Source organism: Pelmatolapia mariae, linkage group LG10_11 (assembly GCF_036321145.2).
Source record: "Pelmatolapia mariae isolate MD_Pm_ZW linkage group LG10_11, Pm_UMD_F_2, whole genome shotgun sequence".
NCBI classification, from domain to species: Eukaryota; Metazoa; Chordata; class Actinopteri; order Cichliformes; family Cichlidae; genus Pelmatolapia; species Pelmatolapia mariae.
The window spans coordinates 14,681,956-14,706,147 of NC_086236.1; the positions used below are offsets into that span (position 1 = coordinate 14,681,956).

General features: G+C 40.7%; 2 protein-coding genes across 5 annotated transcripts in view; both read right to left on the bottom strand.

The window, feature by feature from the left end:
• LOC134636652 (EH domain-binding protein 1-like protein 1) overlaps positions 1-14,182 on the bottom strand; it is a 29,857-nt gene extending 15,675 nt beyond the window's left edge. For 2 of the 4 annotated variants that reach the window (XM_063486733.1, XM_063486732.1), the window contains exons 1-13: positions 13,619-14,182; positions 9,723-9,780; positions 9,548-9,643; positions 7,687-7,740; positions 7,319-7,497; positions 6,992-7,110; positions 6,782-6,871; positions 4,363-5,115; positions 2,518-2,583; positions 2,285-2,422; positions 1,932-2,177; positions 1,587-1,791; positions 99-440 (exon numbers count right to left, since the gene is read on the bottom strand). In XM_063486733.1, the coding sequence (XP_063342803.1) occupies positions 99-440; positions 1,587-1,791; positions 1,932-2,177; positions 2,285-2,422; positions 2,518-2,583; positions 4,363-5,115; positions 6,782-6,871; positions 6,992-7,110; positions 7,319-7,497; positions 7,687-7,740; positions 9,548-9,643; positions 9,723-9,780; positions 13,619-13,722 (2,450 nt within the window). In that variant the 5' untranslated portion in view covers positions 13,723-14,182. The remainder of the gene's footprint in view (positions 1-98; positions 441-1,586; positions 1,792-1,931; positions 2,178-2,284; positions 2,423-2,517; positions 2,584-4,362; positions 5,116-6,781; positions 6,872-6,991; positions 7,111-7,318; positions 7,498-7,686; positions 7,741-9,547; positions 9,644-9,722; positions 9,781-13,618) is intronic. The other 2 variants (XM_063486734.1, XM_063486735.1) reach the window with 2 other exon arrangements.
• Positions 14,183-18,586: 4,404 nt separating this feature from the next.
• On the bottom strand, positions 18,587-23,906 carry znrd2 (zinc ribbon domain containing 2). The gene is made up of 4 exons (XM_063486363.1): positions 23,815-23,906; positions 23,226-23,377; positions 20,595-20,679; positions 18,587-20,062 (listed from the first exon to the last, which is right to left on the bottom strand). The coding sequence occupies exons 1-4, from the start codon at positions 23,828-23,830 to the stop codon at positions 19,626-19,628; spliced, it is 690 nt and encodes a 229-aa protein (XP_063342433.1). The 5' UTR covers positions 23,831-23,906; the 3' UTR covers positions 18,587-19,625.
• Positions 23,907-24,192: the final 286 nt, after the last annotated feature.

A 24,192-nucleotide genomic window follows, 5' to 3' on the forward strand; every position in this document is an offset into this window, starting at 1 on the left:
GCGTGTATCACCTTCATCATCATTTCACATTCTGCAACCTTAGCATTCGTTTTCTAAAATAATTATTCCTGATTGCATCCTTGAATATAAATACTCACCCTGGGGGACACCTTTTGATAGTATCGTGCTTAGAGTCATCCTCTTCCAGAAACAAACCCCTTGATTCTTGTCTCTGGTTAGGCGACTCAAAGATGACATCATCAAAGTCAGGCTCTGGCTCTGGCTTTGCCAAGGGCGGCTTTTCTGTGTTAATGGAGCTACTAATACTCTCACTGGAAGGCTTTTTAACATCAATTTGCTCTGGAACATTGGGCTGTTTAGGAGTTATAAATGCTGCCACGACAGTGGTGGAGGGCTGCTGGGGAGTGGCGCGCTCGCAGGAAGCAAAGGGCCAAGGAGGGGGTGGCGCTATGATCAGCTCTGAGCGGGTCTGGGGAGGACTAGGGACAGAAATACTGGAGGTCAGGCTCAACAGATAAGCAGCTGAGATAACAGAAAGCTGAGAGTGCAGACCAGACCAGGATATCAGGGCAACAGGAGGCAGAAATCAAAGCACTTTGCAACTGTTGGCATATGTTAGCATCATGGAAGCACAATCACAAACAGGAAGCAACTGTGATGCGCTGGGGAAATGCACACTGACAATTATCGTAGTCCTTCATCTAGAAACATGAACAGCAGGCTGAAGCACTAATTTGGGGGTAATTTGGATGATCGTTAGTGCTGATAAGCCAATGATCAATGCTCCTTATTAGGTTTTTATAGTTTGTTCCATTTTTGTTTGAAAATAGGACCAAACAATTGTAGGAGCGTTGCTGTCCAGCAGCTATGTTATCAGTGGTATTGGATTGTTAAATCTGGGTGTCTTAGATGGCTGTTTAGGGAAATATGCTTATTTGTTGTCTTGCAGCTTTCACAGATTTCCACTAAACATGAAGCCTCCACCAGCAGACGGTTACCTTTGTACAGCATCAAAGTCCAGACTGACACGTCAGAGTGAATTGATGAGATCTTCTAAAACTCGCTTATTAGGAGCTCATATCTTGTTTTTTAAAATTATGTGTTCTTTATGGGCAATGTGTAGTGTTGTTGCGAGCCTTTTCATGGAATTAGCAAACTAAGAATGTTGCCGATCCAGGTAAACTGTTTCCCCTGCTTCCAGTTTTTATGTGAGCATAACAGCTTGAGGTCATTTGGTTAATACTTGAGGTCATCAATTTAATTTTTATGTTTAAATCTGCCAAAAAAAGATTTCCTTATTCCTTAAAACAGTATTGCAAATTCAAACATACAGCACATCTAAGACTGCCTTTAAAAAAGAAGTCAAAAAGATTACAGGAAGAAGAAAAAAAAGGAAGTGAGACTTCTAACTTTTTGTCTTTGTTTCAATATAAACAAGTGTTGTCATCTTTGCTGTTTCTCCTGCACTCAGTTAGATCTGCTCCCAGTCCACAAGACACAGCGTAACCTTTGCGGTCTGACAGATTTTCCACTCACACAGCAGTTTCAGGCCAAACATATCTTCAAGGCACCAAACCTAGCAATCTAAATTTATCCATTCATGTGATATCGTCCCATGACCTCACCTGATCCGCACTGGTCCGACTTTGTTTTCTGCGATGGTCACCTTTGAATCCTGGGCTGCTCTGACTGGCTGAGTGGACAGCTTGCTGTGTAAAGCCGTCCCTTTGTTTTTGGGGGAATCCTTGGATTGGTGCAGAGGGCTTGCGGCTGCTTCTTTCACTGCTGAGGTCGTTTCCTCATCCACCTGAGCGAGGGGGAATGTTAACCCTATACAGAATGAGAAGGAAAGATCAGAACATACTTTGCACAAAAGGAGGAAAGACTGTTTTTGCTTTAAATTGGATGTTTTCAGATAGAAGAATGAGGAAAATGTCTTTGAAATGAGGATGATTTGCAGGCTGGTGTACCTGACCGACTGGAGCTGGTATGTGCTGGAGGAGCAGAAGGACGAGTTACAGTGAGAGGTGAGGAGAAAAAGGCAGGCTTTGGTAGAGAAGAGGATTGAGCGGGTGAAGTGTAGAGGATAGAAGCAGGACAGACTGGAGCCACTGGGTCACAGAGGGCATCAAGATCAGGACTAGTTAACAGAGGAACAGGGGCGATGTCCCCATCAGCTCTAACAGAGTCAGATTTCAACTTTGCTCCGTGAGCACCTGGAAAATGAGAAGGAATGACAGGAAGGATGATTTCCAGGAAAACACTGGGAAATAACTACAGAACCTATGAAAGATCAGAAACAGGAAAAGCTGCCTTCAATTACCTGACTCTGAGCTAGAGGTGGGAGATTTTGGAAGAGGGGGTACGGATGAAAGAAGAGGGGCATCAGAAGAAAAAGGAGAGGGAGACGTGGGGCGGGCGACTGACTTGACAATTTGAGGTCTGAAAATGTGAGAATGTCCTGCCAGAGGATAACATAAAAATGTTAAAGTTATTAAACAGAGAACAGAGAGGATAAGCATTGCTTTTGTTAAGACTGTGAATACAGAGACAGACCAGAGGCTGAAGCAGAATCATCTGCAGTTTGAACCTCTGGGGGGCGCCGCTGGTATGAAACAGGAGCTGAGGAGAAGAGAAGTGTGAACATAAGAGGAAGAAAGAAAGACTCTAAAGTTGGTATAAGGAAAGAGTGAGCTAACAACATTATTCCAGTTTAAAGACATATAGAAAAGAGTTAAGTACAATATTTTATTTTATTCACTTTATAACTATGAAATCCTTAAAAATGCCTTCTCGGGTCTGTATCTGTATGTGTTTTTTTTATGTAGTTTTACAGGGCCAAAAGCTTTTTAATTCTTTTAATTTATTAAGCCACTTAAAAATGACCTATGAATCACTGAAGGATAAAAAAGGCACCTAACTCAAGGGATGGATCAGTGTTGTGTTTAAACAGAACAAACCTAGAAAATAACCAATTTTAAATGGTATCCTTAAATCTTTAGGCACTTTGTTGCTGGCTACCTGTTGCAAAAACACACCTTTTCTTCAGCCAAAGATAGGTTTAGGTTTAGGAAATGTATAAAATAGGATTTTTGCACAAACAAAGTGATTCCCAAAGAGCTTAAGGAAAACGTTTAAGGAAACTGGAAAAGTGGAGAGCAAAAGAAGAAGCGTCAGACCTAAAAACAAAACAAAAATATCAGTAGATGCAGAGTATCTAAAAGTCATGTCCTTTAGATATAAGAAAAAATCCAGGAAAGACTCAAAACAGGACCTGAGATATACATCTCGATCCATCTACTGTTCACTGAAGCCTCATCAGAAAAGGTCTGAGTAGCAGAGTCGCTGCCAAGAAGCCATTGTTAAAGAAGGGAAACAGGGAGAAAAGGCTGGGGTCTGCTGAATCATATGAGAAGCCTGGAGAACTATGACTGAAGAAATTATAAGAAAGCTTGTCTAAGACAGTTCAGGCTGAACTTAAAAATAAAGGTAGTCATACCAGATATTGACTTTCAAGGTAATTAGAATTGCAAAAATTCAGTTTTTGCCTTATGTACTGTACTTCCATGTATTTTTACTCATGTTTCAATAAATCACTGCATCTATTCTCCAAGCAAAATCTAAAGAAATGTGGCATGGCTGATAGGTTTGCATAGTACTGTATGTTCTGACCAATTTCCTTTCTGTGACAATAAAGTTTACATTCATTTTCGTAATTGTATTTCAGCACACAGATACAGTATATTTGTCTGGAACAAACTAGCTGTAACACTGCTGTCAAGCTAATCAATTTTACTCATTAATAATAATAATACATCTGCATTAAATGTTTAATTATTCTCAACATTTCCAAAGCGTTTACTTTTTAGCTCATTCTTATCTCTTCAAATTGTTGTCTATATGAAGAGCTACTGTCAGAGTCAGTCAAGTATATATTTGTAATAGTACATAAATGACAGATGGGTGGCTCATTTAAATATATAGATGAAACTACACAAGCCACGTGGATTCAGTTACATGAAGGATTAGGCAAACAGCTAATATTAGACAGACAGAGCAGACTTTGAATGTTGACTGATGTTAAATGAAAAGAGGCAAACTATTTAAAAAATTAATATAAGAATGAGCACAAACAACTAATTTATCTTGCTCTGAGACAGTCACACAACATTCAGATGTTTCACTCAAAATTCTGAAATCATCACAACCTGAACATGCATATAGCTTCCTCCCAACACAACATAATCCAGAGTGCAGTGCATTCTCTGTTTCACTCTATAATGTACCATGGGCATGAAGCTAAATCATACAAAAGGCGAAACCAAATCAGACGGTCACATATCAGACATCAGTTTGTCTGAAGCATGCAGCATGCCTGTCTACCAGCCAGCCTCTCATTACCTTTTGCAGAGCCTGACTGGAAGATTTTAGGCAGAGAAGGAGGCTGAGAGATGGTCCAGGTGAGTGGAGGGTGAGATGATGGAGGTTCAGAGGACAGGGTAGATTTTGTTGGGAAGGAAGATTTGATAGAAAGGGGCTGGGAGCCAGTGGATTTGGGTTTATGCGGGAGAGACGTAGATACGGTTAGTGAAGACTTCTGTAAAGTGATGGAAGATGATGTTACAATGGGCTCAGGTGACGACGGTGAAGTGGAGGGAAGTTTGGGAGGTACAGAAGAAATGCTCGTGGGAGGTGCACAGGCAGGCTTTGAGAACAGAGAAGAGGGTGTGTTTGAGTCTGCAGCACCTTCATTGCAACTGGATGAAGAATTCACAGGAACTGACACCAGTGAGGCAGGAGGTAAAGGAGACACAGATTCAGAGGATTTAGGAGATGGAGTGTGGGCGGGCACGTCAGGCAGAGGAAGGACAGAAGGCATACTCTGGATTGAAGGAGCATCTGCTGTGATCTGGGAGCTTGGAGCTTTAGAGTCAGTCAGAGAAGAAGCTTCAGGAAGAACAGGATTGGCAGATTTCTTATGCTTGGACCTGGGTGACGGCTGAGGGGAGGGGCCAGGGGATGGCTGGATCTCTGACTGGACAGGAGTAGTGGACAAGGGATGTCGCGAGCGGCGTGGAGAAGGGCGGGGGGCAATTGGTAAAGGAGGCCGGGAGTGCACAGCGAGACTGGAAGGACCACCATCACTTCCGCTGGCTGCATTAATACATGGAAGGATGGATAGATTAATGAAAGTAGATTAGAAAAGAAAGAGTAAGAAAGAAAAGAGAATGAAATGTGCATATGAATATGATGCAATGGAATAGCAAACTAGGTTACTCTTGAGATAAGCCTATGAGTATTCTTTCTTAAGTGTGATACAACAAGAAATAACCCAAAGTCCATTTCTAAATCTTCATTTGGACAGTTGTGGTCACAAGTTTATATCTGACCATCATTGGCATGAATGTCATGATAATTTGGGGGGTTTAGTGATTTCTTTGAATTGTTCTTTTTCCAGGGTGGAATAATTGTGCAGTAAACATCTATAACGACTTTGAAAAATTTGAATTTATTTAGGATTTTCTCTAATTAACACAGGGTCAAAAGTATACATTCAGGCTCAAACACACCCCCACAATTATTTGGTTAAATGCTCCTCTTGACCTGATGATTTTGGTAGCCATCAACAAGCTTCTGGCATAATTCTGGCTGGATGTTTTCAGCAGTCTTCTTAGCAGAATTGGCAGAGTTCATTTAAATTGGTTGGTTTCACCACCACCATGCTTGACAGCTGGTGCATTGTTCATAGGTTTGAAAGCCTCACCTTTAGTACTCCAAACATACCTCTTGTCATTTTGGCGAAATAGCTTCAATCTTTGTCTCGCCTGACCAAAAACTTTTTTTCAGAAGATATTTGGCTTCTCCACGTGGGGAGCTGCAAATCAACTTTGGAGCAGAGGCTTCTTTCTTGCTCTGCACCCTCTCAGTTCATGGTGATGTAAAACTCACTTAACTATGGACAGTGATGCTGGTGTTCCAGCACTTCCTGGTTCATAGCAGGCCTGAGCCTTGATGGTTCCTGGTTGTTCCTGAACACATCAACCAACTTCCTCTCATCCGACGGTGACAGTTTGGATTTTCTTTAAGACCTTGGCAAAATGTGCTTTTATACAGTTATTTGAACTGAAGATCTTGGAATTTTTGTTTAGAAGCTGTTCACAGCTTGTATAACTCTACAACCTACAGCTATGCTGCAAAGAGAAACTGCAAGTTGTAGTAAATCATAATCACTAAAGAAAAGCTAACAGACCTTGTCAAGCTAAAAGATACTGTAGAGCCTTCAGCACCACTTGTTGAAATATTTAATTGGGTGTATGTATATGTTTAAGGCTGTCTGTATAATTTTGATCTCACTAAAATTAAAATTAAAAATTTCCATGACATTAATAGGCATGAATAAACTTGAGACCACAACTCTAACTAATAATTGCCTCAAACTGCAACCTAAGGACTCCTCTGCGTCTGAATGTCTCTCCAAATTCAAATACAACATAGTTGCAGCAATCCAAAAAAGAAAACTGTATGAAGCAACGCTAATGTCTGTTTGGACACAAAAACCTCAGTGTGTTCAATGCTGTCTCCGCATAAACTTCAGTATATTGGTGGCAGTATTTTACCATCACATGATTCTTAATCGTGTTTAGTGTGTGGACGAGAAATATGTGGTGTCCAAAGGACTGTCCATTCATGTGGTAAGGAACTCAGAATAAATTACACAAGTGTGTGAAATACTGCAATATATATAAAGTTAGCTAGCCAGTAAGAGACAGGCAGAGAGGCAAACAGTAGGTGAGAGTGGCAAGGGGGGAGAAAGCGCTACCTGAGGATGGCAAAGTGGATGCCGTGGAGTTTCGCTTGTCAGGTGGAGGGGGAGCAGGGCGATTTGGACGGGTAAGAGTGTGTGGGACAACTGGAGCAGCAGAAAAAGGGCAGAGTGGAAAAACATACGGAAATAAGAACAGAAAAGGAAACCAGAGGAAAAGGAAATGTCAAAAGGTCAAAAAAACTGTGTTAGTGTAATCCTGCCTACCTGTGGCAGTCACAGACTTCTTATCCTCTTCTTCATCGCTCTCATTGAAGTCGTCCAGGTTGCCGATATCTGTGGGTTTGACGCTCATCAAGCTGGCAAGACTTTGCATGTCTTCATCACTGAAGAACAAGAAAAACATGCACCACAACCTCATTACCAACCCCACCAATAAGAAGCACTCTTTATGAAAAAAAAGTGTTTTCAAATGCTTTTACTCTTTAAGCTATGACTCATTTATTAAACTCAGGTTAAAAGTGCTATTGTCACACCTCCCTGATGTAGAACAGTAGTAAGAGTAAGTAAGTAGTAGTGACTTAAACTACTCACGTGGCTTTTCCCTCTCGAATAAAGACACATGAGAGGGACAGCTTGAGCGTGGCCTCCACCACTTTGACAGACAGTGGCTTCAGCTTCAGCGTCAGGTCAGTCTGGGTTAGCGTGGGGCTAGCAAACCGCTTCAGGTTGATGTCAGCGGATGCCAGCACCTTACGGTGACCCTTATTTTCCTGTAAATAACACAAACAAGTATTTTATACCATATTCTTTGATTTCTACTTGGTGATTAAGCTGAGTCTGAATTTTATAACTGGATGTCTGAGCTATTTAGGTTTGGCTATTTTATTGGCAAACCTTTTGCTTATTTTTTTTTTTTTTTACTTATAAACAGTTTTAGTCAGGCATAGAGAGATACTTACACCCTCAATGACAAAGGTCCATTCTTTGTCTTCAAATTCATCAGCATTGGCATCCTGAGGGGATTGTCATAAAAATACAGACTGTTTAATGTAACATCCTCCTAACATTGTATCCACATATCCACACATATGCCAGAGTCTTCAGGTGTACTACATAAACTCTATAAAGTCCTGTGAAAAACAGGAGTACATGCAGTACACTGTTACTGTGTCCAGGAAGGAAGGAATTATCTGGTTTTAATTCTAGGAGATGGTAAGTAGCAGCCAAGTGATATTTATCAAATTCACTTGATTAAATAATCACTAACACATGTGAGCACCTCAATAGAAGCTGGAGTTTGGGCAGTTTCCTGGTCTGAAAGACTAGACTTTGCAACGCTCAGAAAGCTACTTTCAGTTTTTTCCCTTATTTACAGGGAGTCACCAAAGTACGTAACTCTGCATACTGAATGTGGCAGCATGGCTTAGCTTTGCAATGCTGTATCTTAAAAAACTACAAGACTTCTGGAACAATGAGATGATACCAGAATGGAGATGTTTAGCCATATTGCACAGCACCATGTTTGACTAAAACTTCTGTCTGACAGCTACAGTCTGGCTAGAATTATGCAGTTTAACAAGCACAGCAACAAATCTCCAACAGAATGACTGAAAAAGAGTCAGAATTCAGATCTCATCTTGATTTAAATGCAGTGGCAGGACCTTAAGAGCGCTGTGGATAAACAAATGGAAACTTCTAGCAAAAAAAGAGGAGCCCAAATTCCTCCACAGCGATGTGAAACACTGATAACGTTACACAGAAAACAATTACTTCAAGTTATTTCTGTTAACGATGGATTATAAGCTGCTGATTCATGGACTGTACTTAGGACTGCTTTGAAATGACCTTTTTCACATGACTGTATACTGAATTTATTTAAAAGATGGACTTAAAAGCAATTCCAGTGCAGCCAGCACTTAAACATGCATTCTTTTTAAAGGCCAGCAGAGAGCAGCCCCTTTAGCAAAAAGAAGACTGGTTGTTTGGAAGTCTATGGAATAATAAGCCTCTGTTCCCTTGTCTGTGACCTCAGTCAACACTTTCCTGCTGAGTTTATGGTCTTAGATGCTGGTCTTGAGTCTTATTTACTAAAACACATTTAAATTATAGTCCCTTTTGGAGATACAAAGGACGATAATGAAAGGTATATCCATCATGTTTGGCTTCAGAATGCCAAATTGTCAAAATGCTCAGTTCGAAGCTTTACAACAGGACTTTGTTAACCCATGTTTAATGTCATAGTGTCTATATTCATCCTTATATATACTTTTCCACACTTACCGGCCACTTTTCTCGCATATATATTCCATGTCTCTTTTATTCTGAGCAATTAAACTCTTTATCTATATTACTTCCACACCTTAAATCGATTCGGAATCACCAAACACCCTAAAATGACTAGACTGTAGGAGGAGTACCTGTAGAAAAAACCCACACAAGAACAGGGTCCAGAGTCACACAGAAACACCCCAGCAGACCAGTGAGAACATTTGAAGCCAGAACCTTCTTGCTATGAGATAATACGACTAACCACTAACTAACCATGGTGTTAACTTGACTCTAAGGAAAGCCTAAGTTTAAACTTTGGCTTAATAAAGTATTCTAAACTACTGAAGGATTAAAAACGATCTTTCTAAAAGGGACTTTTCGTAACATTTAGGGCCACAGTAAACCATTCACACAAGGATCAACTTGTTCAAGCCACCCAGAAACAACTTATACCCTGACCTTTGTTATGTGTTTCCCCTCATTTACTCAGGTTTTTCCTTTACTTTGTTATTACATTGTAAATAGTACACTCTGTACACTGGGTGTTGGTACCTTGAAGAGAGTAACAGAGATGTCGATGTTTTCCGGGACAGGCCACACTACCATGCCTCTGTAGGGGTTCTTGATTCCAGGTTGCCAACTGTGGAGCTGCACAAGAAATAATGCATTAACAGAGCTGTGAGGAGTTGTGTATGTGTTTATGTGTGCGGTGTTTTGGTGACTTCACCTTGGAACACATTCGTCTGTTCCTCCTGGTCCACACCACCCTCAGCTTGTCTGGTTGCCTAAAGAAACACGAACACACATCAAAACAGAAGTGCCATTTTCCCTCAGGCCATTGTATGTCAGTCATACCTAATACACTCTTTGTTCATAAGCAAGCAAGTTCTCAGAACAAAGTAGACATGATCCAAACTAGATAACACAAGTAAGAGATCTTGTGACTGCTGAATAATAATTCCTCTGTGCCAACGAAAGAACATGATGTGTGTTTATTTGTGAAGATGGTTGTCAGCAAATCTGTGCAGGTCTGTGAAGATGTGATGCTGTGCATTTATGTGTTAAAGTGTTAGAGTACAACAAGTTACCACATGAAACATGTTACAAGTGTGTACCTGTCTTTTTGTAAATGTGTGTTTTATAACATCTGTTTCTGTGTTTCTATTGTATTTCTCAGCCCTCTCTGGCACAGGAAGTGAGACAGGAAGCTGCACAGTCATATGACCTAAATTTGTATGACTATAAGGCGTGCCTATGACAGGAAGAGAGGAGCCCCCTTAACAGGACACGAGATACTAACAAATGCAGGCACCGATCCACATAATACCCCTTTGTGCCGCCACTAATACTACTACTAATAGTAGTAATAAATGTCAATAATAGTGTTATAACAATGTTATATATTATTCATATTTATTCCTTTGTCTGGGCCAGGGGAAAAAATGAATCTAAATGTTGTCTTGCAGCACTTTACCGCACAATTTTTGAACATTTTTAAAAAGTAAAACTGGACAACAAAAATATTGTAATAATACAGAGAAAACCCTAACAATCAGATGACACCCTATGAGCAAGCACTTGGTGTCAGTGGGAAGGAAAAGCTCCCTTTTAATAGGAAGAAATCTCTGGCAAAACCAGAATTATCGTGCATCATGGGAAGCCCTGAGCAACTTAGGCCTATTGTAAGTGTAAGTAAGGGAGGGTGCAGAGTTATTTGATCCAGTCATAACTATAAGCTTTATTAAAAAGGAAAGTTTTAAGCCTAATCTTAAAACTAGACAGGGCGTCTGTCTCCAGAATCCAAACTGGGAGCTGGTTCCACAGAAGAGGGGCCTGAAAGCTTAAGGCTCTGCCTCCCATTCTACTTTCAAAATCCCGCAGTCTGAGAGCCAAGTGCTCTCTATGAGGCAAAGAGCACTGCTCTCACCGCTATGGAGGAATAACTCATAAGACTCTCTAAATCTCATTGCTAAGCCCTACTACATTACATTTATACATGAAATATTCCAATACATACAAAAATGACAGCAATAGTTTTTAGATGGTCCATGTGGTATCACGTTTCAGTGCATCAGTGTTCAAGTATGGCTGAGAAGGCTTTGTGAGCACATGTGTTTGTGCGGTATGTGTGTTAGGGGGTCAGGGAGTGCCATCAGAAATAGCCTGGTAGGCACAGAGATGCAGAGGATAAGGGAAGAATACATTAAATAAAAATTAGAGACATCAACATTTGCTGAAAGGAAATATAATCTATAATACGAAGATGTGAAAAGATCTATTGGGCACAGTTACAATGGGCAGCGGTGGAGAGTTGAGACTGGTTTTAAAGAAGCAAACAATGGTGGTGCAATACAGCTCAGTAACTTGTGATTACTGTACACCACAGCTCAACAGACAATAGTTTTCTTATCCCACGACTGCTTGGATGAGTGGTAAACATGACTCGCCTCTGTGTTGAAATGTTCGCATGCAGCGCTAAGTGTTAGATATAAGCGTAGCTGTTTCCTCAGCAAACCTGCTCACTTACTCACCAACATCTCTCATGGTTTGGTCACATGAAGCGTTTCTAAGACATAAAAATAGTCTTGTTGCTAAGTCTTTTATTATGCCTGTGCCACTTCACCGCCTCTGTCAACATTAGTTCATTTTCTAAATGTTGTCTCCGGGTCCTTCTTAAATCCCCCCCCTCTGTATTTTTGCTTCTTTTATCCAACCCGACCGTGATTAACCCTAACCTTTCTTGTAGTTAAAATGGCCACCTTTGTTACTATTGTATATGTGTCTCAGTACAGAAAGTCGATGATCTTAAATAATAGGCTAACACTAAATTAGAACACCCCCTTAAACACAGACACATGCGCACACAGAATATTTGTAGAGGGACCTACATGTGGCCAAAGAGTTTACTTCCTGTCAATAACCTCAGAGTTTAATCACGTTCAAACATGTGTTGATCACCAACACATACATTGAGCACACATGACTGAAACTTTGGATGGATCTCTGGTGGTGTCCTCACTTCCTCTTTACTCCTCCCTTTCCTTCTCTTTCTGTGGTTTCTGTTTTTTCTTCCCTGTCTCATTATGACAGTGGAAGTCAAAGACTCTGATTTCATAACTCTGAATGTAGGAAGTAAATCACTCAGTTGCCTTTATAAGTTTTACACCACAGATGTATACCTGTGTCTTTCTGCTGTTAATCAAACTCTTTAAACTTTTTTAAACCAATCTGGTCTTTATTGGGGTCTGTGCTGGAAAGCCGCTTACCCAATTAATACATCATTTAATGTAATCTGAACAGATAAGAAGGTGCAGTGTGGTCCGAACTGACATCTGGGTGAAAGTTTAAAGATGTTGCTGAAGCTGTTAACAGAAGAGATTGTACTTGGGATTTTAAGATTATGATAATGTGTAATACCACTTCCAGTCACATGAAAAAGAAAGTTTTCACAGTCCTCGTGCAGTTATGTGAAACGCTAAGTACACATAATGATTCAGTAGCTTGTAGAACCACGTTTAGCAGCAATGACTTAAACTGAGCTTTTCTCTGTGTCTTTATTGGTCTCTCATATCATTATGGAGGCCTTTTAGCTCACTTTTCTTTATAATGTTGCTTCAGTTCATTGAGGTTTGTTGGCATTTGTTTATACGCAGCTCTCTTAAGGTCCTGCAGTAAATTCAATCAGGTTGACTTTGACTGGGCTGTTGCAACACATCGATTCTTTTCTTTTTGAGCCACTCTTTATAGATTTGCTGCTGTGCTTGGGATCATCGTTCTCTTGCATGACCCAGTTTGAGTCAAGTTTTAGATGTAGGACAGATGGCCTCATATTCAGGAGTTCATGGCTGATCCCATGTCTTCAAGGTCCCCAGGTCCTGTCGCTTCAAAACAAGCCCAAATCATCACACCTCCACCACCGTGCTTGACAGGACTGCACAGAGTCCTGTGAAAACTTTCTGTTTCACATGACTGCATTGCATTAGTTTTAGTTTCCTTTTTTTAATGCCAGAGCCTCACACTTTTGCTGACAAATCAGCATTTCTTTTTGTATTTTTTTTAATTGCATTGTAGTATCTTTTCTAAGTTTTTGTTTTATTTGCATCAACTCTTTTATTATCTCTCTTTTTTTAAGTAGCTGGCTTAGTTAGCTATAGTCTAATAACCTTGCCCTTGACCCCTGAAGCTGACACTTTTGACTTATTTTGCTTTCAGTATATCAGTTTGAGTCATATAACGTTTCAGCTTCCAAAAGTTTTGTGTAACAGAAAGGAGCCTTAACGAGCTTTAGCCTCATAAAATAGTTTATTTTAATCCCAGACATGAACTAACAACGATGAGCATGCCTGAACACTATAGAGAGTCCTACATGCGCATGGTCACAGCAGTGGACATATCTCGTCCACGCAGTCGGGGTGGGGAATCGAACCCGCACTGTCAGCTCAGCACATGGGGGACGCCCTCATCGTCCTCAATGTAGCGGAAACACCCACGATATGAGATAAACATCGCCGGGAGAAGGCTTATTATAGCTAATAACAGGCTTCACACAGTATCAGGAGGCTACTCACATCTCCAACAATAAAAATCGTGAGCAAATAGATGCAGAAAAGCGCATTTACTCACCATTTTTTGGTACACTCCAAAACGAGTTCCTGGTAAGAAGCGATGAACTGAAACTTTGAAGCCTTTTTACCAACTCGCTGCAGTCTTTTCCACACCGAAGTCATAACTTCCAGCGGTTAAAATAAAACCTAACAAAGAGGAAAACTGAAGAAGCCCTCCGCCCGACAATAATCCAACTTTGTCCGCTGCTTGTGCTCCTTATAAGGCTTTCTTCTTCCTTCTCTGCTGCTGCTGCTCCTGTTGCTTATAATGAACTTCACACAAGCTGTGACTTGCGCTCATTGGCACCGAGTTGAATCACACACTGACACACAACAAGAAGGACAGAAATGTCGCCATGTACCGAGAAGCAAGAGCCGTACACCGTGAACAGGCAGCTGAAGAGTCAGTAAAGAGGAACCGATTCCGCTCTGTCATTAACACAAGCTTCAAAATAATACGACAGGAGCCCGAAGTTTCAGTCAGACCACTGCAGGAGCTCTCACTGACAGCTCGTCCCTCTCTTTCTGCCAGTAATCCACATGTGGAGACGGCGCAGCTGACTCAAGCGTGGGGTTGTTGTAATATAGGTCTGCTTCCTTTAGTGTTAGTTAACCCTCCCTTTTTTCATGGGTGACAGCAGCCAGCAACAGAGAGACAGGCAGAGTCAGACAGGATATGCAAAGACTGATGCAGTGGTATGCAAACTCCTTTATCTTGCTGTTTGTGTGGAGGCACTGAGGTGACAGTCCTCAGTTATACCTGCAGACTTTGATCCTAGCTATCTTGAACAGCCTTATCTGACATTTAACTTAATCAGCCGTTCAGACTCTCATCTCCAGCATGCTGAAAGTCATGCAAGCTCTCAGCACACTGTGTCTTGAAATTGCGTTTTTCAAATTGGGTTTATAACTGAAATCATTTTCTGAGTTTCGGCTGCGTCATCCAACGCTCACTCAGGAAAGTGTGTTTCATGTAGTTAGAGGAATAGTTTCCACTGAGGAGAGCCAATAGACTCCAGTCCAGTGTATGTGTTTGTGTGCGTATGCGTGTGTGTAAGCTAGGTCAAGGCACAGGGATTTTCCTCAGTGAGAGCAGGAGTGTATTTATAGGATGGAGAACAGGGATTGATGGATGGACAGAGGCAGCTGGAGTGGAGGAGTGTGGGGCAGCAGCAGGGGGGTAACTCTCTCATGACTCAGAGTTGGGCTAATGTTACTCTTTGGTTTTGGTATTCAAAACGGCATTATACCTCTCAGTACCTCTGCCCAATCCTACTCTAAACATGTACACACACACACACACACACACACACACACACACACACACACACACACACACACACACACACACATCACAGCCTGCAGTGTCATCTCATCCCCTCATTTGTTAATTGGTGCTCTCTGCAGTCAGTAAAACTAATTTCTGTCTACTGTAAACACTTGCTGCTGTCTGGCCTCTTCTACTGTAGCACAAACATGTAATTTTTGTGTTGTCTCTTTTATTTCCATATCACTTTTGTTTCTCTTTGCCTATCTGGGTTATTTCCCAGCTGTAGGAACTGACCTCACAAGTCAGTGCATTGTAGCTCTGGTAGTATTATTGCCCTTTCCAGCTTTGCCTGCTGTCACCACCCCTTCTGATGTCTATTTGTTTTACTAATCACCGACTGTTGAATTTACAGTAACTGAGTCATATGATACCAATAGCGATAACAAGGCTTCTATGAGACGAGCAGTGAGCAGTGGGAAATATGTGAAACATAAAAATTTACATTTGCATTGAGCCTAAAAGGCCAAACCACAAAAACATTCTGGTGATGGATGAGATAGAGAGCATGAACACAGACACACACACGCACACACACAGAAATTCAGCCCAACTGTCTTTTAGAGTGACAGAGAGGCATATTCTAACAATATCCACAACATGTGTTGATTATAAATAGAGAACAGCGTGAGACTTTCTTCTCAGGCATCTCTCCAGAGCAAACGGTTTTCCCCATGATGCAGCCATGTAGGATGACCTCAGAGAAGGAGGAGGAGAAGGTGGAGGACTGCAGGAGCTCTCTCTTGGCTGAAGACAGCATGTCCCCTGTTGGTCATATTTGGCAATACCACCACCTGGTTGTCTTTAACCGAATGCAGGAATACGTCTGTGGCACACGCTGCAGTTATATGCAAAGTAGAAAGAAAAACCATGATGTGCAAAGTCACTTTTTAAACACAGACACTGACTTCCAAACATTTAATGACAGCTTAATATATCTGCATTCACGACCTCTGAGCAGAATCCCATCAGGATTTACTCAGGAATCATTTCTGATAATCTGACAGTTGATTTTGTTCTCGCTGGAGTCTCAAGAGGAAGCAAAAAGGTTTGTTTTGTATGCATAATTTTTAAAAACTGGTTGTTTTTCCCCATACACTGCTGTTGAAAACCTATGGTCATTTAACATATTGAAGTGAAGTAAGAAAATCTTGGACAAATCACACAACTCCCTGATACTACTGTGTGAAGGATAAAACTCTAGGATTGCGGCTCAGAGTCTCTAAAACCTCCCACTGTATCACACACAGTGGCAAACATCTGATTAGGAACATGAAAGCATCCTGCTCACCATAAAAAAACAACCAACCTAAATAGCAAAAGAAGAGATTTCTTTGTATAAAACATACACAGTGAAAAATGATGAAATCCTCATGAAACCACAAACTGCATGCCTGCATTCACATTTCTGTGAATGCAGGCATGCAGTTTCAGAATCAAACAACAAGCACGTTGGAGCATGTAGATGGCACAAAATATGCCTGAACAGTGCCAATGTCTGATCTTACTCACCTCTCTTGATTTTCTTCTCTAGCAGTGGTTGTAAGTTCTCCTGCAGCACAGTGAGTGCAAGTTAGTGTATTTTTGCTTGGAGTAGCATACAACTTTTTTTTTTTACCAAGTTGCAAAGATCTGGATCCCACGTAGATCAGGGAACCTTTACACTATTCTCATATCAAGCATGCAGCACGACGAGAGAAAACGGACTTTACAACTTCATGTTTTCAGATAAATTCAACTAATCTAAGGTTAAATTTCAACCTGAGGTTTCTAAGAGGAAGAAACGGCCATATAAGTGTTAATAAACTGTTATAAACTTCCCCTCTGACATTACCAATCACATCAGGAGAATGGCAAATAAAGCTGTCATGGATATACACCACCAGTCAAAAGTTTGGACCCAGCTTCTAATTTAATGTTTTTTTTTGTTTTGTTTTGTTTTACTACTTTCTACATTGTAGACACATACTGAAAACATCACATACATGAAGCAAGATATATGGAGTCACGTAGCAAAAAAATAAAAAATAAAAAATTGATAAATAGCTCTAAATATGTTTTATATTTTAGATTCCTGAAAGTAGCCACCCTTTGCTTTGTTGACAGCCTTGGCCTTCTATCAATGAGCTTCATGATGTAGTCACCTGAAATGGTTTTCGCTTCACAGGTGTGCCTTGTCAGGGTTCATTTGTGAAATTTCTTGCCTTCTTGATGGGGTTGGGACCATCAGTTGTGTTGCGCAGAAGTCACAGCTGGTACACAGCTGACAGCTTTATTTGACAACTGTTAGAATTCACATTATGGCAAAAACCAATCAATTAAGTAAAGAGAAATGACAGCCCAGCATTACTTTAAAAACTGAAGGTCAGTCAGTCCAGAAAATGGAAAAACTTGGAATGTGTCCCCAAGTGTAGTCGCAAAAACCATCAAGTGCTACGATGAAACTAGCTCACATGAGGACCGGCCCAGGAAAGGAAGACCAAGAGTCACCTCTGCTGCTGAGGATAAATTCATCCGAGTCACCAGCCTCAGAAATCGCAAGAGACAAGGAGGAAGAGAGAACTCTTGTGTGCTTCTTATCTTTCTCCACTTCCTTAGAGAATCCATTATCAGTATTCAAAGGATTGGACCGAACAGAGAAGCGCCAAAGTAAAACATCTGTTCTTGCCACTTGAAAAAAATAAAATAAACAATTACAGCTCAAGTTTCATTTTGAGGCGCTGTTATGGAGTCATTAGAATGACTGAGTGTTATTCTAAGTGTTTTCGACAGGGCGTAGTAGTTTAAATTGGGTGTAGGTGTGGATGCAAGGTAAAAGAAGCTCCGAAGTACATAGAATAAAGTGCTGTATAAATATTTGTGTGAAAAGATGAATGTGGCTTGCAAAACAGGTCATTTTTATTTTATTTTATATAAAACCCTTGTGTAAATCCTGTTATCTACAATGTTTACCAATATAAAAAAAAAAATCTGGAAGCTGATCACTTTTGGCCCAGATGCTTCCTCGCCTGATGTGCAATTTCTTCAAGCCCCAGCACCATCCCCTGCTGGAGGTCAGGATGTTGCAAATCCTTGGGCAGCAGCAGCTTCAGTGATGAAAAGACACCACCCAGTGGACAGTCAGCTCCGTGGCACAAACTCTTCCATCACCTCATCAGGAGACGCAATGGCACGTTAAAATATGGAAAACAAACCCTCAGTGGAAACAGCACCTATGCATTTCTCACAGAACATAGCTGTCCCATCGAAACCACACCTTTCAAGTGCAAAGCAGATTAGATGTAATGTAGGAGTAACAAATGTGAAGTCAAGCTTTGAGACAGCATACCTGCTTCACCCGGCTGCAACAAGACCATGATTGCCCTGATTTCCGGATAAAGTGCACAACGGTGGTTTCTTTAACTGAAGCACTTCTCTAACTCCAGTTAAATCCCAGACCAGCCTGCCATGCAATAAATCCAAACTTGCATGGAGAGGATGCAAAAGCCGTAAACGTTTATTTTGTACTTGCTTCAACACATCACCCTCACATTAAAACTATATTTTGATGTGTTTCTGTGCCCCTGTAAACGACTTTAAACCCCACCTTGTGTCTGGTGTTGTATATGGATCCAGCCTTTATGAAGCCCTCTTATGAAAAGAAACAAGCTGCAGAGCTCCTGAACAAGAAGTGCTTTATTGTGATACATTATTAGAAATCTTTTACTACCTTGATCAACACTGAAGCTGGCTTTTCCTCTATCAACATACAATTCAGAGTATATTTGCTCTCAGCTTTTTTCAAAGTATTATGTCTGACTCCCGAATTCTGCGCGCTCTCATAGAGACATCGGCGAGCCACCTGACCGCCACCATTAGGCATGAAATACATATACAACAAAAACTTTCTACAATGACCATCTTTGCACTGCCACAATGTCAGAGACAACAGAAATGGAGTCAGACTGAGCAGCAGGCTTTGTGAGACAATACAGGGCCACATTAGAGGAATGACGCGTTTTGGCAAAAATACTGACGTGCTATGAATCTGAATGTAATAAAAGATCCCTTATAGCTCTTTTCCACCAACATGTGACTAGTGTGGAGCCAGTTCTGCCAAAGGAGGACCATCCCACATTTCCACAGGTTTGACAATTGAGTGGTAAAGAGAGGAAGAAAGGGTTATTTCTAAGGGGAGATAACAACGCAGGAAAGACTCTGTTGGCTGCTTCAGCAAACCATTGGTGAATATCTGGTGATAGCCCCTCTATCAGATACTGACATCAGTGGTTTCAACTTAGTGTCCAGCATTTGTGGTGTTGTATCAAAAAAGCTGGCTTTTTCTCAATGGAAATGCGTAGAAGCATGTGTTAACTGGCATTTATTTCTTTGCTCTATGGATTAAACCATATTAGAAGAATTTAATCACAGAATGGGTTAAATTAATTATGTTTTTAGATTAATATCAGCTGTAACTTCCAAAAGGATGAAAAAACAGTCAAATTTGTAACATTTCTGCCAGCTATACAACTACATTAATCCAAGAGTAACTGGTGCACTTTTGATGTTATATTCCTATTTTCATAATACTTTCTGACCAATTTTGAAATCATCTCTAAGCAAGGATTCAGCCAAAAAGAGAGAAGCTGAACCAGAGTCATTACTCCAAGACAGAGGCAAGCAGAAACAGTGTTCCAGGGTTTCAGCCAGTCTGTGGCGGCTACTGGGTGAGCTCCTTGAGGCTGCGCAGCGAGTTGGCACAGCTGTTGATGAGGCTGCACAGCTGGATGCTTGCTTCCAGTGAGGCTGAACTTTGTAACTGGTTAGTGGCCCAGCGAAGTTTGGTGAGGACAGCTTCCTCAGCCTCCTGCAACACAAGTCGCTGGGCAGAGCTCTGTGGAGTAACTGAGGGACGAGCTGGTGCCAGGGCTGCAGTGGAGGCTGGAGTTGAAGGAGAAGGGACAGCGGGTGGAGGCAGAGGAGTTCTTCCACCTGCGGCAGCCCCCTCACAGTGCTCTGGTCTGGGCTGGGGAACAGACATATTTCCCTGACTGCTGCTGGGGCTGTCATTAAGCTCAGGAGCCTGGGACGGTGCGGGGGACTGGGCTGCGAGCTGCCTTTCCCTCACCTGGGACAATGCGGCCTGAGCATTCAGGGCTGGGAGGAAGAAAGAAAGGGCAGACAATGTAACACGAACACAAAGTGGGCTAACATATGTATGTTTTTTGAAAAGATATTTATAATTATTTACATGGAAAACATAAGACTATGTGATTTAAAGGTTTAAATATCTATCGTGCAGACCGTTTGAGAAAGGGTGGTCGAGTAGCAATTTATGTTCAATCTAGTTTTGCAGTGTAAATAACGGTTTCCAAATCTTCTTCTAAACAATTTGAAATGTGTAACTTTAAATGTAAATTTGTCTGGTTGAGCTGAAGGGTTTTAAACAAATTCTAAGGACACTGGAGAAAGCATCATTGGACGGCTGTTCCTGCTCTTAATGTGTTAATGCTACTCTTTTTTTTTTAAATTTGTTTTATTTTTTCAGTTAATTGTTTATATGAATTCTAATGTTTTAAAATGTAATTTTGTACAGATATTTAAATGGGTCAATCTGGAAAATAAGACCCCATGTCTCAATGAGGTTTACCTGTATAAATACATTTAAAAAAATTTTTTTAATGCATACCAGGGTTGTCTTTGTCAATATCAGAGTCCAGCTCCTGGCATGAGACGCAGTAGTTTTTCTGCTGTTTGTCCTGAAGAAGAATAGTCTGAAAAACACAAATACACAAATGATGCCACTCCTCACCTTCTGTTTATGATAACACCTACATACGTTTTTACATAATAATAATAATTTTTTAAAAAAAAAGTGCCACTTTGTACCATCAATGACACAGCAAAACCATGTTTTTATATTTCCTAGCACAGACGATGACACAAGCCCAGACATGTTTAACAAGAGATGATGATTTAGGACCCAAAGGAGCTACTTAACAAAAGGAAAAAAAAAAGTTGTTTCTCTGCTTGAGGCAAAAATATACTGTGTAATACAACCAGGCTATGAAGTCAAACAAAAAAAAGAGATATCTGCAGCTGGTGATGTGAAACCAAATGTAAACATGACTCCACTGAGCATCGCTGGGGCACTCCACATGACAGGAAGAGCGTACAGTGGATTGAAATTACTGATGCAGTTAATATGGTGGTAAAGGAGGGTTTTAACCCTCTACACCCCATAACAGTTGCTCTAAACTTCCTCTTAAATGCATGTTTCTACTACTATTTGTGTATACACTATATTTTAAAATATCTGAATAACAATGACACCTAACAACAAATTGGGGGGGGGGGAGACACATTTCAATTAAACATTAGGCGATATTTCACATTTGCATCCCAGTCACTTTGTCTGCCATTCATGTGTAGTAAGTGAAGACTCTCGGATCACCGTTTACCTCAGCTGTCAATATGCTGGGTGAGAATCCCCCACGTGCATTTACAGTGAGGGAGTTTTGCTGTAAAAGTTTGTGATGAGTCAATGAGTCAGAGAAGCTCACTCCTTCCTGATGACAGTGATACTGAGGGGAGTTGTTGAGGATATCCTGAACTTCTCTGTCAGTAACCTCTGCTTTTTCTTTTTTTCCCTGATGTGAGCTTGTGTCAGAAGCTTTCTTTTAAGTGGATCTAACGTTGTCAGCCTGTATGAATAAAATCTCAGACGATGTAAGAGTGTAATCAAACTGTTTATCGGAGGGATTTTTATTTAGCTGGCACAATGTTAGCTTATAACCAAGTGGAGTTGTTATAGTTGGTGTTGCCAGCTGTCTGGAGGCAGGAGTGTCTAATCTGCTGACAACCAGGTAAAATCTGGACTAAATAAGTATGTTTATGGACATTTTCTTATGTTAAAGCATGTAATTCAGTTCACAAGATGAGACTACAGGTGAGTAGGAAGAGGATGAGGTGGGTATAAGGGAGAAGAGAGAAGTGGTGAATGAGGCAGATGAAGAAGAGAGAGAAAAAAATGATGACAAAATATAAATGTACAAATCTTATATAGTTTGAAAGATCTATCTGTGCCATCTTTACATTAAAACTAACCTATAAAATTCACACTTTGCCCTATTTATTTAGGTTTTTTCTATATTTATGTGGTTGTAATACTTATCAGATTCCCCCTTTTGGGACATCCTAACAGAACTGTAACGCTTATAGACGATAAACACTAGAACCCTCAGGAGTGGTGATTTTGATCACCAAATCTGTGTGCTCACTCCTCTGTCTCAGTCTGCAGCTCTTCACCTCTCCTGCTCAAGACAAACTGACTTGGTTGCTGTGCTCTGGATTTCACTCTTTATTTGCTCAAATTAGTTCTCCATCCTCTAGGCTCTCTATTCATTTCAGCTACGGCTCCTCTGTTGCTCTGCACAGCCATCAACCTTCCTGGTTCCTCACACATTCAGTCACACAGCGCTTTGTACCACTCCCCTTCAGCTTGAAATCCCATCCTCAGCCTTGCAATAATTATTTACCTTGGATCTAACTACAGTCAATCATATCTGGCAAGCTCTGGCTCATGTGTAAACATGGTATTGCTAGGCAACCCTGTGTGCTACAGCAGTGGTTTCACATCAATTTCTATGGGGTCAAAATGATGTCCTCCATGGTTCTAGGTAAAAGCACTCATAATTTTTTTCCCTTTTGATCCCACACTCCAAAATTCAGTATTTGATGAAATACGAGATGATGATGGGGTTTTAATTTAACAGTTACACTGTTAAATTAAAGTTACACAACTTTTAAAATGCCAAGAGGGTCAAAATGACCCCCTTCCTGTGTTAAACAGGTGGTTAAAATGCTCAACTAAGATATGACATCCCAGGTAGAAAATATTATTCAATTTTATTAGGTGCACGTTAAGTTCCTTTAGTTGGAATAGTTGTTGTGAAACTGCTATTATTTTAACCTTTTCTTAAGCTCTTACTTAAAATTTCCAGGGATTACATTATTTAAGCCATTTCTGGGCTTATATTTGGCCTTTGCTCTCTCACTGTTTATCATGCAGTGTCAGTACTATTGCACTATAACCCTGCTGGCACCTTGTGACAATAGATCTACACTTCAAATTAGGCAGTCTTCATTTTGTTTGCATTTATGAATGCTGCTGACTGGGAGCTGCAATCATCAGGACGTTGATATTTTTCTATATACTTAGAAATATAATTATTGCATATTTAATAAAATACCGTGATAACATATCAGAGGCTAACTCGCCCAACCTGACAAACACAGCACAGCGTCCTGCTTCACTCACCCCACACACTTCGCAGGCTTCTCCAAGCATCTTGTACCCTTTCAGCAGGTAGTCTCCCATCAGCTTGCTGATTTTGTCTTGCCGCTCCCTACGAGCCTGGATCACCTTCATTTCTGCTTCTGTTGGAGGCTCCCACTTAAAATCCTCTTCATCTGCAGGTCAGTAACAGCCGAAACGTTTAATTTTATTTTATTTTCAGATTTCAGACCACAACTATCCTTCTTTCGTATTCTTAATACTTTAGGATTATAAACAGTCTTAAGCGCTGCTCTAACTTGTGGATACTATTATATGTCTGCTTCTACTTTACCGCTTCAGCGGGATTATAACAAAACCCTTTTGGCACTGTTTTGAAGTGTGACTATCACAGGTGAACTGCTCTGCTAGGAAATGACAAGCTAGCTAGCAAACTAGCCGGGCTACCGTTTGGCTAACAACATGTTTACGCTGGCAGCGACGAATTTAAAAGCAAAAATAAAGTAACCCAGAGGAACAGCCTCAATAAAAAGAATTTCTTTTTTAAATCACAATGCAGGCAAGCAACAGAAATGTCAAAGTCAGCTTGTTTTTATAACACAAGTTCACAAACCTCCATTCAAAGCCATGTTTCTTCTGTGCTACACGTTGTACGTGATGACGTAGTCACGCAATGCAACGCTTCTTCTTCCTCTTCATTCGGCAAATATTTGAGCACAGCTGCCTGCCCCTAGTGGTAAATAGTGGTAAATACCACAAGAGTGAAATTTGGTGGGCAGCTTTCCCACTCCTCGCTGTTATAGTAAAAAATGGTAGCAATAGCGCCACCGTGTGCTGATTAGTTAATTAACTAATTAAATCGTTTCAGCTAAACTTCTCATATGAGGATTAAGTGGATGATTTCTTCTTCTCCTTATAATAATTATTATTATTGTAATAAATTATTAAAAGAGTGAGAGCAGTGTACTTTTTAGCACAATTTTGAAGACTG